Source organism: Leuresthes tenuis, unplaced genomic scaffold, assembly GCF_036924035.1.
Source record: "Leuresthes tenuis unplaced genomic scaffold, fLeuTen1.0.hap1 SCAF_14, whole genome shotgun sequence".
NCBI classification, from domain to species: domain Eukaryota; kingdom Metazoa; phylum Chordata; class Actinopteri; order Atheriniformes; family Atherinopsidae; genus Leuresthes; species Leuresthes tenuis.
The window spans coordinates 14,593,567-14,611,577 of record NW_027325368.1 but is presented as its reverse complement, the minus strand read 5'-3'; the positions used below and the strand labels follow the sequence as shown (position 1 = coordinate 14,611,577).

The 18,011-nt window shown below is 40.3% G+C and overlaps 1 protein-coding gene across 1 annotated transcript; it reads right to left on the bottom strand.

Moving 5' to 3' along the window:
• Window positions 1-311: 311 nt before the first annotated feature.
• On the bottom strand, window positions 312-3,989 carry glula (glutamate-ammonia ligase (glutamine synthase) a). Its single transcript, XM_072364452.1, has 7 exons — window positions 3,862-3,989; window positions 3,012-3,199; window positions 2,757-2,918; window positions 1,922-2,068; window positions 1,713-1,840; window positions 1,421-1,620; window positions 312-1,329 (listed from the first exon to the last, which is right to left on the bottom strand). Exons 2-7 carry the CDS (start codon window positions 3,175-3,177, stop codon window positions 1,017-1,019), a joined length of 1,116 nt encoding a protein of 371 aa, XP_072220553.1. The 5' UTR covers window positions 3,178-3,199; window positions 3,862-3,989; the 3' UTR covers window positions 312-1,016.
• Window positions 3,990-18,011: the final 14,022 nt, after the last annotated feature.

Genomic DNA, 18,011 nt, shown 5'->3' with positions numbered 1-18,011 from the left:
ATGTTCCATATGGTCTTTATAATATCAGCAATCTATGCTAAACAAGGAAAAAAAGTTGCTGCTTTTACTTTTGTGGTAGGCGCATGTAGTTTTTCCTTAATTGAAAATATAGTTAGAATTTCACACACTAGTTTAGTTTGTTCCTCCAAACCTCAGAAAAGACTAAACATTAGTCTCCTCTCTGAAGGCTTCTATGTCTTCATGCTCAAGTCAAAATTATAAATGCGTGCTGTAACCCTCTTTATCAGACATCAGGGAGCAAGCGAATCACCTCATGAGAAGTCTAAAGTCAAGAGTCATACAACCATGTTGTGATAAAAATAAAAGTTTTAAATGCATCAATAAAAAACACCAGGTTCAGTAAACATAATCTTTTACCAAATCAGGTGCATTACAATATCGCAGTTAACAAAAGGATAAAACTCCTTGAGGAAATCTACAAATGGCATTATGGACAGATCCACAACATTAACAACTCACATCTGGGTACAGACATCTACAAAGTGTACCATACACATTAACCCAGTGCGTCAGAATCTGAAGACAAACGTTGCCATTTAAAAATAGACACTTGATAAATGAGAGCATTAGTAACACCGAAGACTGGATAGTTGAAAAGTCAGTTCAACACATTAACAGTACATGAACTAGTCAGATTTATTAAGTTACACACATCATCCAGCCTTAGTAGCCCTACTCTGCAGTGTCCTTGTGCTTGAGTTCATTTTAGTCACCAATAGACAAAAAGGTAATGATATGACATGGGCTATAAAACAATGTTAAAAAAAATCCAATCCCTGCTAAATACATGGGGAAGGACATACCCTGACATTACCAGCTCAGAACTACCAGGAATCTCATCACCTTGTCATGTTTTAAGTTGACCAGCCAACTTTAAGCCATTAAAAATGCAGGTTAAATCATCTCAGTGGGAGAAAGGAGAAAAATACAGTACTATTTTAAAAGAAAAGAGAAAGTTTGGGAGGGCAGTGGGAGTCAGTCTATGGGTTGTGGATCTAGTAATCCGTTGGTTCGTCACCCTCTTCGTTCAGCAAACAGGTGCGGATCAGGGCCTCGGTCACACCGTACGGGTCACAGTTGGCAGACGGGCGGCGGTCTTCGAAGTAGCCCTTCTTCTCCTGGCCGACATTGCGAGGGATGCGGATGCTGGCGCCACGGTTGGCAACACCTGCGGAGAACTCATGGATGTTTGAGGTTTCATGATGGCCAGTGAGACGACGGGCATTGTCGAGCCCCCCTTTGGGATCATAGGCACGAATATGATAGCGGTGCCTCTTCCCAAGCTTCTCAATGGACTCCTCAATGGCTCTGAAAGCAGAGGTTACATGAGACATGGTCAGAAATGAACACACACTTTACTGGCAGAACTTGAGAAAAAGCCTGCAAAGCTTTCACTCACTTCAGCCCACCATCCTCCCTCATCTCTTTTGTGCTGAAGTTAGTATGGCAGCCTGCACCGTTCCAGTTTCCTGGGATGGGCTTGGGGTCAAAAGAGGCAACAACGCCAAAATCTTCACAGACACGGTGCAGGATGAAGCGGGCCGCCCACAGATGATCACCCATGTCGATCCCTTCACAAGGTCCGATCTGGAACTCCCACTAAAAACGCACAGAAAACAGTTGATCATCACGAGTAACACTTAAATGACTCTTCCAAAAAAAACTGTTTCATATCCAAACATTATTATTACCTGAGCAGGCATCACTTCGGCATTTGTTCCACAAATGTTGACACCAGCATAGAGACAAGCCCTGTAATGGGCCTCCACGATATCTCTGCCATAGGCTTTGTCGGCTCCCACGCCGCAGTAGTATGGACCTGCAAGGATGCACAAGTGTTAAAACCGCCCGACAACACGCCACACAGAGGTCCCATTACTCAAAAGCCTCAGATGCTCACCTTGAGGTCCAGGGAAACCATTAGATGGCCAGCCAAATGGGTGTCCGTCAGTGCCCAGGATGGTGTACTCCTGCTCCATGCCAAACCAGGGATGCTGGTCCGCTACCATATTCATCACCTTGTTACAAGTGATCCGAAGATTGGTCTCTGCAAAGGGAGAAAAAGATTTAGAGGACCAATGGCACCAAATAATAGTGGTTTACTCTTTATCATAGAAATGATTCAAGCATTGGTTTACTACAAAAGCGGGACGCTCTAAACTATATAGATATAAAGAAAAGGGTAAGTTTGTACAAACTGAACCACTGGATCTGTAAAATGATCCATGTTAGATTCCCTTTCCATTTTTGTGCATTTGTCATTATATGGCCATTTAGTTTATTCAGGCCTTTCTTCTACAGTTTTAAGCTTGAGAATGAATGGGTGCAAATGACAGAATTTGTCCAGAGTTGCTCGAGCACCTGTTATTAAGAGTGTGTACCTGCAGCTGTGTCCCATATTTACTTGGTGTGTTTGACCAGCTTATCAAGAAATTCAGATGGTGGCTCACCTCATGTCAGAATATGATCATTTAATTAAAAAGTTCTGATGAAAGTACTTTTTTTTTTCCCCCCAGTGGCTAGAACCAAATGCTCTTTTTTTTCCCCCCACCAGCCCATGAAATTGCACCCTCAGATCAGTCAAATCAGTGCTTTTTGTTTTAATACGACCAACTGCTAACAGAAATGCAGCAAACTGAACACGTATTTAGCTTCCAGAGTTTCATAATTCCTACTCCAAGACCAAATCGTCACATTACTATGAAATTGCACAGAAACAAAGCGGTTGGGTTTACCGGTAGGTTTGTGGTTGTATTTCATGACTTCACACAGGACCAGTTTGTTGGGGTCTTTACGGAATGGGTCACGAAACATGGCTGCAGGGATCAGATACATGTCGCTGTTGGAGCCCTCAGACTGGTAGGTGCTGGAGCCATCAAAGTTCCACTCAGGGAGATCTGCAAAGAGATGAAGAGAGCAGCTACATTACACTGCGGCCAAGCTTAAGGGAACATTACTGTTTGAGGAAGATTCAAGAGGCTGCTGCTTACCTTCGACGCTTTTAGGCTCAGAATCAAGAGTCCTGGTTTTGCAGCGGAGCCCCTCTCCAGTTCCATCTATCCAAATGTACATGGCTTGGACTCGATCGCCCTGAGGAAGCTCCATGTACTGTTTTTTGACAGCTTTACTCAAGCTGGCACTGGTTGACATGGCCATCTTAGCTGATACTATAACACACCTGAGGATGAGAGCAAAGCAGAGCAGAGCAGATGTGAGACCGCCGTTTGCACCGAATCACATGTTGCATAACAGCGTTTGGGGTGGGGGGTGGGGGTCGCAAAACTGCACCATTGTGCTCTCTTCCAGAAGGGGGAGGGGAGAGAAAAAACAAGTTGAGGATGTTAAGAAGGGCGCATTTCCAGTTTGATCCCCTTTCCTTTCTTCGGAAGCAGAAGAGGAGAAAACTTTCCACCGTGAATGCCGACCAATAAGATTACATTTAACGACGGAGACTGAACTGACAAAGGATGAGTCATGGAAAAGAAATACTGGGACAAAACTACTTGAGCTCAACTCATCCCCGTTTTACGTTTTAGTTGCGATCATCACGGTAACAAGAGGTAACGGCAAGATAGAGGCTGCATTGCATCATTTGCTTCCAATTTCTCAAATACAACGTACGCCTAAAAAAAACCCCAAAAACAGACACACTAACAGCATTGTAAAAGAACAGGAGACTAATTTACAAGCTGCTGCCACTGGATAAAAGCCGATTTTACACTTTAAGGAAATAAATCAATGAATAAAGTCAGTAACAATGAAAACTCTGGTACAATGAGTACAAGCTGTTCTCCTGTTCTGTCTGATCAAGTTAAAGAGAGAGAAAATAAGCAACGTTACCTGGGAAAACAAGAAAATCGAAATAAAAACTAAAGGACTGACAGGTCCAGTGTCTCGATCTGTGTTGGTTCGCTAGTGGTTCTCTCATTCTCCGGTACAGATCCGTCCAAGTCAGCGGCATTTATAAGACCAGGAACTGGGACTGCGCGCCTTTGATTGGTCGCAGAGAAACAGTGCGTTCACTCGAAGGTGATGAAGGCACATGCAGACTGGCCATTGGATATCCGCAACGCCCACCGGCCGAACCTGAATCCCACGTGCTGCCATCATTCCTCTGTCTGTGAACGTGTCATCGTAAAAAAAAAAAAAAAAACATAAGCTGATTCATTTTAAATAAAAACGAAATAAGGATGCTCGCGTGCAGGTTGGTCACTTCGTAAAATATGTGCGTCGGTGTCACGAGGCGTGGAGGACATAATGTACAACACGAGACTCGGCACTTGAGTTCAATGGACGCCACCGTGTGGTTGGGTTCAGTTGCAGGTTGCATTGGTTTTGATGGACGATTGTGTAACCTCAAGAGAAATCCGAGTCTACTTCCAATGAACTTACTCTGCATTACTGTTTTATGCAGCACTGTAGAAGCTGTGTGTGACAAACAAAGCACATACTGCAGGAATTAAGAGGGTAAGAAGCAGCCAGGTGCTGCTACTCAAAAGGACCCCCCCCCCCTTTTTTTTAAAGCAGAGGTTTAGATATGTAGCTGGTCATTGGGGTTGTGTAAACACAATGAAAAGGACAAAAACAGTCATGATCTCTGAGCGATAAATGTTGTTGATCATAATTATAGCAGGGGTTATGAGGCCACTTCTAAACAATTTGGTGTCTGTCATTCTACAGTGAGAACATGTTATTCACAAGTGGAAAAAACTCAAGACAATTTACAATCTTCCCATTAGAGGTTCACAGCAAGATCAGACCATGCAATGCTCAGAGAATTTGCAAATAAACCCAAGAGCTACATCCCAGACTATATGGGCTTACTTTCTTTTTCACATCAGTGCACATCTTTTTATTTGACACATTTAACTTTTAACATCAAAACGAGTTTGAAGGAATATAAAGTGGTATTAACCAAAATGGACTTTTATTTACAACGAATGGATGGAGAGGGCAGGAAAAATGTAGCATTAGTTAAAGCTAGCTCCTCACTCTTTTCAACTATTTGTGTCAAAATGCTTAACTTCGAATAGTTGTCTGACTAAATTTGGTCGAGTATCCTCTGCCTTTAACATAACGTGCCTTTTCATAGAGGAAAGCGTTGTGTTTATCACCTGGTCTGAAACTTCCTACTGGTGCTTCACTGGGTTGAGTGAATTTGAAGGTTGCTGCATTTTATTATTATTGTTCTATTACAAGTCTATCAGAATGAATATCACAGATATCATATCCTCACAGGTTTGGTGAAACGAGCTGTAGGACTAAAATTAGCAAGTACTTTCCTTATCAATGACACTAAACAATGAAAATGCACTTAATTTTCTTCCATTATTTGTGCAAACATCCTCAAATTCCAAAACATCGAGTTTGCAGTGATATAAAACTGGCAAGTTTTCACATTGTAGAAACCGAAAGTCATTGATTATCACAGGTATCGATCTGTTTTGCATTGATCAACTCTGCAGAGAGGCATCAAGCAGCAGGTTTGCTCTTGAGGTTACTTTGGACAAGGATGTGTAAACAGTGTCCATTTGCCACATCAGAGCATCCCTGAAATAATGTTAATAATTTTCTCCGCAGACCACGAATTACCCTGGTGATTGACGAAAATCTTTTGGACAACTTTCTCAAACCCAGGACGCAGCATCCAGAACTGCATCCAGTCTTAACCACTATGTTATCACTACAGGCAGAATTAATAATCCCCACAAACATGCTTCCTATTGGCAGTTTTCTGCTAATCTACATCCAAAGCACTGAATTGAACTGAACCTCGTGCATTTTCTCAGTTAACAAACACAGAAGTGTCTTTTGTCACACACCAGCCAACTGGACCTGCATTTGGGATCGGCTGAAATCTTGTGTCACATAGTCATGGAGCATGCTGATCATGTCTTGAAATTGTTTTTCTGCTTAGGCAGGTCTACAGCGCCGCCTAGTGGAGTGTGAGCTCAACAGCACCAATGAAGCTGAAAAGGAAGATTCTATTGAGGGTACATAAACTCCTGTGTGAAATCTGGACCTGAGAAGAGTAATTTTCCCCAGCCTGAACAAAAGAGTTGGAAGTTGGAAAGTTCGTTTAATGGGAATGGTTCAGGATTCCTTTGGAATACCAAAAATAGAACAATATGTTAGAGGGTTCCAGGTTCAACTCCAGGTGGGCCTTTCTGTGTGGAGTTTGCTTGTTCTCCCCGTGTATGCGTGGGTTCTCCCCGGGTACTATGGCTTCCTCCCACTGTCCAAAAACATGCATGTTAGGTTAATTGGTGTCTCCAAAATTGTCCTTATGAATGAGTGTAAGTGTGTGTGGTTGTTTGTCTCGTTTGTCTCTGTGTGGCCCTGTGATGGACTGGCGACCTGTCCAGGGTGTGCCCCGCCTCTCGCCCGATGACTGCTGGGATAGGCTCCAGCCCCCCTGCGACCCGACTGACGGATTAAGCGGGTATAGGAAATTGATAGATGGAGAACAAAATGTTCATTCATCAACAATTATGTGTGACACTTGGTAATATGTGGTAAATTTATATTGTGATATTATTGAGAATCTTTATCTAATATTGGTAAATATAACAATCCTAATAACTCATTCAGTGAATTCTGCATCCAAATCCTCAGTTTGGGCAACAGACTGCTGTAAAACAGCAACAGGGTGTTTTCAAAATACACCCAATATCACTATACATTATTACGATAGGCTTGTTATGACCATGGTTTTTGACACAGACTTTCAGAACCAGGTCAGAAGTACTCGATCACTGTTGAACTCACAGCCCTTGTACGAAGCTTTGTACTCAAATCAATAAAGCGTGTTGAGTTGTCATCCCTTACTCAGTGTCACATTTGCCTGAGAGCTCAATAGAAACTGCTTCTCCTACCTGTTGTGCGTTTTCTTTTGAATGACAGATGATATTTAAAGAGCTTAACTCACACACTCAGAGTGTAAAGAGACACGAGGGAGGAAACACGTTAAACAACAAAGTTTACAGGGAATATTCTTGTGTTTTTACATGTCTATAAAGTACAAGATACACCAGTTTCTTATGAATCATAAGAATTCCACAGATACAGTTTTTCAAAAAGCAAACAGTCTTGTAGACATCCTAACATCCAGAGACTTTTCTCTTCTAAATGATACACCGTCAATGCCGGTCAGTAGGAAAAGAGGCACAAAGCTTTGTAAGATTACATCTTTGATCTCATTTTTGTTCTTTCTAAATGAAAATAAATAATTCACTTTTTGAAATGTTATTCTTGGAGTCGTGATTTTATTTCAAAATGTAGTAATGCTTCCCAGATGTATGTCCTGCAGATTTTAAAACCTAATGTGTCGGTGTGGAGCGTAGACTAGCTGATCTTGTAGGAATCTGCTGTAAGTGTCGTACACATTTTACCCCTCATTCAGGCAGATATGATGACTCTTATTTGATAACTGGAGCAAAGTGTCACTGTGTTTGTTTTATGAATTTGCTCTTGTCTCGCTGTATCGTACCTGAGATTCCTCATGCAGCCAGCAACATTGCTGACTTCATAAACAGAGCAAAGCACATGAGTGAGTCTGTCAGAGAGACTTCCCCTAAAGAGCACTGAGCTCTGCTGAAAGTGATGCAGATTGTTTTCCCAGTTTTGTAACAATCAAAAAGATTAATGTTCTTTGTTGATTATTTGTAAGTTGGAGCCTGTTCATTTCTAGAATGGCTCATAATTTTCTAGAAACATGCTTTGTGAAGTTTAAAAGTTCTTATAAACAATGTAATCACTTGAAAAAACTGACCGATTGCAACTTGAATCAATTTTAACAAGATTGTCCTCTTCAACATGTACCCACAAGTCTTATTTTCTTGCAGGCAGATTCGCATTATAATTACATTAAGAACTTACGACTCCTAGAGGTCATCAAAGAAACTGCATGTGAAGAATGAAAATGAGGTCTATGAGAGGTCTATTTTGCGTTGCAAAAAGAATATCTTCAGCCCTAAGCCTGATCATTTTCTAACCCAACCCCAGTAGTTTTGATTTCTAACCCCAACCAAGTGTTTTAACCAAAGTTTTGTTGTAAACAGTTGTGTTTACATGTAACCAAGGTAACCAGCAATGCGGTGTCCATGAAGTTGATGACCACCCAAAGTGAAAAAACAGCAACAGACAAACTACGAAATGACATTTGTCGGTCGAGATCTGCCATCACGCCGCAATGTTTGGTCTAAAGTACTGCACAAAAATAAGCTATAAGAAAAGCAGTTATATGAACTGCATCAAAAGTTGATGTGTGTAAATACTTGCCAGCTACTGTCATTACTTTTTTAGCTGATAAGAGAAACATGGAAAAACTGCAATCGCATGGTTGAAAGATGAGGTTGAAAATACACAGTTTTATTTCTGGATTGTTGTAAATTCTATCACACAGATAGTATTGACAGTGGTTAATATATTGCGGTTCAAGCACTTACTCACTGTTTACATCAGCTGTAGTCACACCTGAACTGTGTTCCAGAAAATAAAAAGATGAGTGCATAGCTATCAGAAAGGTTAAAACTGCAGCCCAACAGTCTTTCAGTACTCTGATGATAACTAATCTAAGGCTGCAGACTAAAACATTCAGAGCTTCCAGTTTCACAGTTCTTTAAATCTGGGTACATTTTTAATCTGACACTCAAATCACAATCATTACACAATCCAGCAGAGGGCAGCAGCTACCCAAGCAAAACTTCATTTGGCAAAACTTAGATCCATCGTGATTCAGACTCAACACTCCCAATTCACTTTGAAGAATAACATATCTCATTTTGTATGATGGAATACAAACTGCTTTGTCAAAATATGATTTTATACTTCTGTAGACAAGTCTGAACTGACAGGGGTTGGGTTCAGTGCTTTTCTGTTTCTACCAAAGTTAATAGTTTATCGATCAACGTAAGATTCAATAAGTCAGAGATAAAGATGAAGGACATTTTTGACCCCTTGGGTCCTCCTTTGTAATCTCAGAGGTGTATTCACATGGAACTTGAAGTATAGTGCAAACTTTCTCCCCAGACTTTATGTTCTCTTCCTGTTTTGCAACCCCCCACCCATCACACAGGCTGATGAATAACCCTCCACACTTTGTACACCTTCGCCCCTCTCAGCCTTTTAACAATTAGGCTCTAACCTCTGAGCTCCCCCGGTCGTCATACATCATCTTGTCCTCTAAACCACAGGACAACACTCAACCTTAAAAATTAATAAGGCTGACAACATACTTGTCGCTATTTCAATGCCCAGCATGTCCACTGTGACTCATCAGTTCAGCTGTAAATCAGGCCAAGAGTAGCCTCGAGGGATTGTGTTCCTCTAAAGCTCCTTCAAAGGCTTTATATTGAGCATCAATAACCAAACAATTTGCAATAACACTTATTGGCACGGCAGCATGAAAAACTATTGATTGTTCAAATGAAAATCAACAGAAGCACAAGCTGCTTCTGGGATCATTGCCTTCACCAGATTTTTGTCTGTATTCTCTCTGCCGTATCGGTAGGATGAAGGCAGAGCAGCATGAGGCATCATGGGTTATATTTAATCCACCCGCGCTGTTCTCTAGGATAATAACTTTTTTGCTCCATTCCAGGACTTGTCTGTCATCTTGACATGGCAATATCTCCCAACTCCACTGTTTCATAGTCAGTTTCATTTATTTCCAAATACCATTTCACACCCTGCTGGCTTTAACTAGGTATTATACAGCGTGTGGGGAGTGTGCTGCAGATTGAATCGTGACAGAGACAACAACGTTTCTGTTGAAAAATAAGAGAATATTGTAAGTGGCAGACTTTATAACCCCCCCCCCCCCATTTTTGTCTCTCTAATTTAAATGGGATATCTGCAGCTTTTTTTTTTTTTAGTATTCATATTTGAATTATCACGGCTGGCCCTGACATTTATTTAATAAATATTGTTATAAACTATTACTTAAAGGTACTTGAGTTTCAAAAATACAGCTGCTTTTTCAAGTAAAATGATCCAAATCCAAATATTTTTCATTTTCACTTGTGATGGAGTATTTTTATGATTAGTTTATTAGATTATTGCTGCATGGACACTTTTACTTAAAGTCTTTCTCTGGAGAAAAAAAGGAAAAAAAAAACCTGACTCTCACCTTTATCCTTAATCAGCGAATCTATGAATGTGTAACTGGCTCACCTACATCTCCAGCTGACACTGTTTACTTTATGCTGTGCTCTGTTTAACACTTCTAATATTGGGGCAATTCAGCTGTAACATTTGAACCAGACAGTGAATCTTAAGAAGAGGAAGTTATTATTAGAATAGTATTCAATTTCTATGGCTTTCTGAAATTATAGTGAGGCGTTATTATAGTGTTTGTTGGAGGGCTTCTTATCCTAACAAAATCTAGCTTGGTTATGTTAGCTCGTGGCTCCAGAGGTCCTGACTCATTTGCCTGAGAGCTAGTTCAGCTAGGTCCTGAGCTCAAGACCAATCAGCCTCCCTCTGTTTCTTGGTCAAGCTTGTGGCTCCCTATCTGACCGGCTCCAGGCTCCCATGGCACATCTGGGCCGTCCGAGAGCCGTAGCTCCTCACTTGGCCATTATTTTACATCTTGGGTCAGGTCAAAGAGTCTTTTTTGCTCTGGATGGTTCCTAACTGCATGAATTGGCTGAAGCAGTATCTAAGTAGAAGCCATGATAGAGCACTTTAAATTCTCCAAATTCTAAGGATAGGAGCCTCAGTGCTTTCCTTATTCTTTCCTTTAGCATAGGAAACACTGAACGATCCTTTATGAAAGACAGGAGATATATTCATCCAGTTGCACTAGAATCATGCATACATTTGAGAACAGGAGGGTGAATCTAATTGGCCTGTGAAAACAATATATTTCTCCTTTGTGCCTTTTTACTTCTGTTCTTAATTACTAATCTGTACAATAAATAAATATGGCCTATCTTATTATATTAAGACAATATATACAATATATAAGAATAGTTAGAGAATATTTATTGAACAGCTGTAGTAACTCACTCTTCGTATAAATGTGGTCAGATTCTCATTGCACTGTGGTCGTCTTTACGTACAACCTTAAGAATTTCTCCTACCATCTCCATCAATCTCGTAACATAATAAAGCCAAGGAAAAGAACTCTGGCAAAGACTGTATGAGGTTTTCTTTTCTTTTTTTAACCCGTCTTTTTTTTTCTTTTAAACGTTAACCATAGCTTGTACAAACTGCTTTTCACAGCTTACTAGAAAAAAAAAATCACATTTCCCAAAGGCAGAATTATTCATTTTGACCATTTGAATTTCTTTGGTATTAACATTTCAAAATACATTGAATTAATTGTGCTGTGACATTTTAGCTTTGGTAAATGTCATTTAACTGTCAGCTAAGGCTATCATCTAATGTTAACTGTCAACTCGTAATTTCCTGATACCTTCAACATGAAATTTAGATTTTATTGGCCACCAAGTTGGAATGTCAGTCAAAATGATTGTTTGGACGTCGTTTTATCGTGCAGGCTAATGTCCAGTTTGTTTTTGCCCAGTGTGGGGCAGATGCCCTATTGCATGTATCTGCTCTAAAAAGAAATATTGTGCAATCAGCCTGTCACACCAGCGCTTATATATAGAATTCTCATATTTTTCACATTAGTCATCGCCAGTCTCTTTTGCACTGCAATGAAATTAAGAGGCTGAGACAGTTCTGTCATTTATTTACTCTTTCCCAGTAATCTCTCTGTTAACACCCACGAGGGTCTCCATCTGGATAGTTCGCCCATGGATGTGTGCGCTGTGCTGTCAGTAGGTGGTCCTGCCCATGGCTTGGTGGGTGAGCGCGGTCTAGTCCCTGTTGCCACTGCTGCTGACATATCAGAGCTGTTTATTAAGAGGATGACAACTCTATCAAGCCCCATAAGCGGGCCCTCGTGCACAGGAGTTCTTTTGTTACTTTCAGGGAGGGTGTCATCAATCTTGCTGCCATGCTACTCTCTTGAGCTGTTGATGGCAAACACGATTCCTCCCTTTCTGCCTGGCCTCTCCCGCCTCGCAGGCTCGATTCAGGCGTGGCGAGGGGGATCGGGGAGATAGGAGGACTTTCCCCGGGAGTGCCTTTTCTTGACAGGCGACAGAGCGGACCGTTTGGACACCAGGGGTGGATATATGGGACCATGTAATGAAAAGACGTTGACAGGACCTGCTTGCTCTGTAATGAAGGTCCTCTCGAGCTGTGAATGGATACACACATCTTTCATGCTTTTGTCTCCCTGCCTTTCCCACAGAATCAATCTCATCCATTTTAACCAAAAAAGAAGGTGTAAGAGAAGCATCCCAGACAACGGCTCACAGTGTCAAAGATTTCCATGCAAAGACGTGGTGTGAATTTTTAATGAAACAGCAAATAAGTTGATTTGCACCCACAATTTGTAGCGAGATCCTGTCTGCATTAGCCCATGAAGGTGTTGAGAATTTTCACTTACCTTCTGTCAGTGTGACTCAAGACTGAGTGCAGCTCACACAGATGGACTATGATGTATGTACTCCACTTTAGCATTGACTGAGGTCACAGACTCCATAAATGTTTTAGACAAGTCTGATATTTTAATCTCTTTTTAGTGAAGGGATGTTGGACCTTTGCCCAATCAATACACAGGGCAACGTCCTTGCCAAGATATCTCATGGTAACTTTTCATTGTCTGAAATACTGAAATGTCAACCAGAATAGCGCTGCCCAAAATGAAGCTGAAATACGTCTGTCTGCAGTCAAAAACATCATTCTTTTATGACCCAGAAGCCTCTGACAATAATGAACACAGAGAATGCCAAAGATGCCTGAGGAGGAGGGGGCTGACTGACACCTGAAATTTCCTTTTTTACTCTCAAATCAAATCCAACCTGTTTAATTCATCAGTCAACAATAGCCCAGAATGGTAGAGTGGGTGAGGGTGGAGGGGGTAGTGCTGCTGCCTTTGTGAGAGAACGCAGCCAAAAATATCAAGACACTCTCTCACATTAACATTGCTAATTTGTTTGCCAATGGTTTCCAAGGTGCTGAATAATTGGCTTTGAGATATTGTTTGTTCAGGTGTTCTGCATAATTGAATTCTGTATTGAAAATATTGTGGATGAATGTTGGAGGAATACTGAAAGGAATCGTGCACTTTGTGATACATTTTCTTTGAAACGGAGTGATTGGTGTAGATTAATTCTCATCCCTACAGCGACAAGTAATGATTGCTGCACATTAATTTTCTGGCTAATGTACAAAGCATGCACGTTTTGAATTATAAAACAACGTATGTTCACCCGTTTCCAATTAATGTCCTGTTGTTAAAGGTCCTTTGTGGATCCTTTTTGAGATGATGTGGTTTCCTTTGCACATGATGACCCTTTGAAACTCACAGATTGATTTCATGCATCTATTATTCTACCAAAACACTGCTTTTGTCAGCGCTCTGCTGTGAGCTGTGTGCTGATAAGCCTGTTAATGTGTGTTGCTGCATAGCCAAGCACACATGCACATGTGGAAGTGATAAAGCGTCCAGCTGGACACATGTGTTGACAGAGCCGGATGATGTATTTGATCATAGTTAGTTGTGTGGAGGGTCTTGGTTGGGTTTGATTCAGCTGCACGATGCTGACCTAACGCCTTGACTCAATCAGTCACCTTGTCCTCCCCTTGACTCCTAACCCCGTGATCCTCCTCTCCCACCCCAAAGGACCCAAGAAAAACAGCTTGAGTGCTTGAGACCCTCAATGTGCTCAAACTCTTGTCTGGGCAGAAATAAATTATGAATGGAATCAGTGCTGGTTCTGTTTACTAACACATTTCAAACACAGCTTTCAAACAATGAGCCACAAAATCACTTTTGAATAACAATGTCATTAAGAACAGAATTCATTAAGGAGCGCGGAGCACATGTGGAAATCAAAACTCTTAAGTGTTTAGGTGAAAATTACACTAAACTGGAAATTTGATCAAATAATCATTTTACTTTTACGTCATCACAAAAATACGAGTTGACAGAAGTAGAGATTTTGAGTTTGATGAACCAAAAATAGAAGTTTGATTTTACAAAAAGCTAACTTATCAGAGTTCAAAAGGTGAGCTTGGCTTTAAATACACACATCTGTACAGGTCTCACTCAGTGAGGTGTATAAAGCCAGAAAAAAAAGTCTGCTTGTAAAAATTAGAATACAAACAAAAAAAAACTAACCTTAGCTCATCTTGAATTTGATTTCAGCAACTTTTTTAAAAAGTTGGGACGGGGTCATGTTTATCTCTGCATACCATTCCATCTCCTTTTAAACACAGTCGGGAAACATCTGGAAACTGAAGAGAATGGCTTCTGGACCTTTGTTGTCCTATTCTTGATAAAGGATTCTATCTTGTTTATTATATTTTGCAGTTTATGATGTATACAAATATTTTCAGTCGCTGAAAGGTCTGAACTGCAGCCAGGCCAGGCCAGGCCAGTTCAGCCCCCGGACTCTTCTACTATGAAGCCACGCTGTTACAATAGATGCAGACTGCGGTGTAGCATTGTGTCACTGAAATATGCAAGGTCTTCCCTGAAACAGATGTTATCTGGCTGGGAACACATTATGCTCTGAAACCTGCATCTACCGCTCAGCATCGATGGTGTTGTTACAGACGTGTTGCTAGTTCCGTAGTTTGTTTGTTTTACAGATTGCTGACCCTCTTCTCATTTATATTTGTGAGGGACTCTGCCTCCCTAAGGTGCTCTTTTAATACCCAGTCACGTTACTGAACTGTTTCCAACTAACCTAATTAGTTACATGTTCCTCCAGCTGTTTCTCTTTAGTACCACTTAAATATTCCAGCCTCTTATTGGCCTCTTCCCAACTTTTTTTAAGATGTGTTGCTGATGTGAAATTTCGGACAAGATAATATTTTAAATGAACTTTGGAAAGTTATCTCACTATCAACATTTGATATGTTTTCCTCGTCCCATTGCGAGTAAAACTGCGGTTTGTATGATAACAAAATCGTTGCACTCTGTTTTTACTTACATTTTACATCTTTTTCAATATTGGAGTTGTGCTAATTTTGCATCCAGTTAAAAACTTTAAAAATGTTTTTTTTGTTTTCTAATGAAACGATGACAGAACAAGTAAGTGTTGTTTGCTGTATCTTTTTTTTTTTTATGTGTTTTGGTTTGGCTAGTGGGCAAAAAACACAAAATGTTCACATATTCTGATTCCTTGTTTTCCACCAAACTCAATAAGAAGTCTTTATTTTCACTTCTGAGACGCTGAAGAAGGAGAAGCCTTTGGGATTACAGTTAATCTGGAACATGAAACCATCTACATGCTGATCATGAGTAATCTAATCGCCTCTTTTGATGTGCATTTGTTGTGCAGTTCTTCTCTTTCAGTTACCCGCTCACTCCCCTAAACAACTACATCAAAACCACCTTACACAATACAATACTTTTTAAAAGGGAAAATCTTACTTGACGGAATATGTTTATATTAAAAAATATTATAAGATTATAATGACTATGAAAAAGAAACAAGGTGTCAAACCTGTCAAAAGGTTATTATTCCCAATTAAAAATGTTGATTTCTTGACAGCTTTACTTTTTTTTCACGCCATCACTATTAAACCTTAACCTGTATTATTTCAACCTGCATCATTCGTAGAAACAAGAAGTACTATTAAATGATCCCAAGAGGCTCCTCTCTCTCTCTCTCTCTCTCTCTCTATATATATATATATATATATATATATATATATATATATTTCAGAAGAAAAAGACAGCAACAGAGTTTGCTTAAATGCTGAAAACATCAAAATTTCAAAATTGCAAACCTCTACTTGCAGGCATCTGGGTTAAATCCACCTGCTTATCATAGCCTAATATCATGAATGTTCTCCTTGTGCTGCCACAGCTCTACCTGATTAGGATCTGGAGAGTTTGAAGGCTGGGTCGACTCGTTGACCTTCTTGTTGTGTTTTTTTAGCTGTTCCTGAGGAGTTTTAGTGATGTGGTGGGGTGCATTTTCTTGCCTGGAGGCAGGCGCTGCTGTCAGAGAAGGCCGTTGCCATGGAGGGGTGTGCTTGCTCTGCAGCAATGCGAAGGTGGGTGGTGCATGTCAAAGTAACATCCGCACGGATCCCAGGACCCAAGGCTTTGCAGCAAAACATTACATTGTGAAGAGATTAATGCTATTCAGTAGATCCGTTAGCGGTTTTAATGTTGTTGCAGAATGGTCTATTACCAATGTCGTTGCACCAAAAGTCCCTCTTCGATTTCTTCGATTAGTTGGTTCCCTCAATGTTATTAGAGCTCTTTTCCTGCTTCAGTTTATCAGGCCAGCTTTGTTTATGTGTGTACGAGTGTGTGTGTGTGTGTGTTTGTTTGACTCTCCGGTCTGATAATCAGTGACAGAGATGTTACAGGAGTGTGACAGAGTTCTATTTGCCATAACTGACGTCTTCATCCCATCATTCCTCGTTTATTTATTTTTTTATTTATTGCAACTTACCAAGTGCTGGCATCTGTGGTGTTTCCAGGTGGATACACCGCAGTGGACTGGGAATTCAGAGGATTCAAACAAGGCCACTGCAACTCAGGCAGGTGGAGAGAAAAGAAGAGCTGTGCTCACAATCCACACAGGAAGCAAGACAGAGGGAAAGAGCAGGAAAAAAAATGAGTTGTCTCTCAGAGTCCTATACTTGAAGTATTTAGCAGACATGCTGTCAGATTCAGAGGTTAGAGGGGATGATTGTATCGACAGATTTCATTCGCTGATCATAAGTGAAAAAGAATCTGAAAGCAGGCCGGAGCAGAAAATGCTTCTGCTGCAGAAACACACTATAAATCACCACATGCAGTTTGTGCTGAATGAAAACTGAAAACAAAAAACACCTGCCTGATATGCGGACAATTTTGTCAGTTCTCTTTATTAACTTAAGCATATTTTCTCCATCAGCTAGCATGTCCAATTTAATTTGCCCCACATAGTACTTGCACTTGGAGTCATTGTCAAAAGGCAAAAACCTCAACTCTGTTAAACTGTAAATACTCTTGATTATGATTGATCAACATCGCGTTCATTTGAGTTTAGCGTACTCGAGTGTGCTGCAGAACTCTCGCAATAAAGCATAATACAATAATAGATGAGAAAGGACACACAACTGCACAGTGTTGTAGCCAATGAACAGGCTTTGATTAGTTTGTTTTTAAGAATGTCAGGTTGTGTGATTAGTAACTTGAATTTATAGCATTCAGATGAGAAACTAGAAAAAGGACTGAAAGAAACATGTAAACTCTTCTTTGTGTATTTGAACGTATACAAACAATTTCATATGACATGTTTTGACTTTTCTGTCTTCCTAAACTCATTTGCACATTCACAATTTATGCACAAAATTAGAAACTCGATTTTGTGTGTACTTGACTACATTCTTGGTGGTGGAGACAGTAGTATGACATCAACAAAATCTGTTGTTGAATAGCCGAGCATTCGCATGTGTGCTTTCTGGCAAAAAAAAAAAAAAAGAAAAACACAAACAAGTTGTATTTTCATGAAGGCATTTTGACATTTCAGTTGGTATGTCAACATTTCTGTGGGTTTTATTTCAGTAAAAAACTCTGTAAACACAGAGGATCATCAGAGCTTCTTACAGCCTGTTTACACCTGGTACTGACATGTGTCTTGGGTGGTCCGATCACAGCGAAAATAAATGTAAAATAAAAGATATCAGCGCACATCTAATGACAAACTGAAATATTTAAACTTGGTCTTTTCATTCAGAAACACAGAGGCCTGATAAATAATAAACTGCTCTGCTTGCTGTGAAGAAATAACTTGACCGCCTGTAATATACCTCCAAGGGCTTTTTACACCTTATAACTGGACGCATAGACAGTACTTATAAAACCAGTGGAATTAACCCTCTGTGATGACAACCACTGGTTTGCAGACTGCTGCTTTGAATCCTTTCTTTCATCTGAAAATATAAATATCGTGTTCTAA

What these genes read in the sequence shown, in the direction of transcription:
- glula (XM_072364452.1), bottom strand. Translation starts at nt 3,177, where the DNA reads ATGGCCATGTCAACCAGTGCCAGCTTGAGTAAAGCTGTCAAAAAACAG. An exon ending in TGAGCCTAAAAGCGTCGAAG is followed by an intron (nt 2,919 to 3,011) that starts GTAAGCAGCAGC and finishes ATCTCTTTGCAG; the next exon opens with ATCTCCCTGAGTGGAACTTT. An exon ending in AGGGAGGATGGTGGGCTGAA is followed by an intron (nt 1,330 to 1,420) that starts GTGAGTGAAAGC and finishes CTCTGCTTTCAG; the next exon opens with AGCCATTGAGGAGTCCATTG.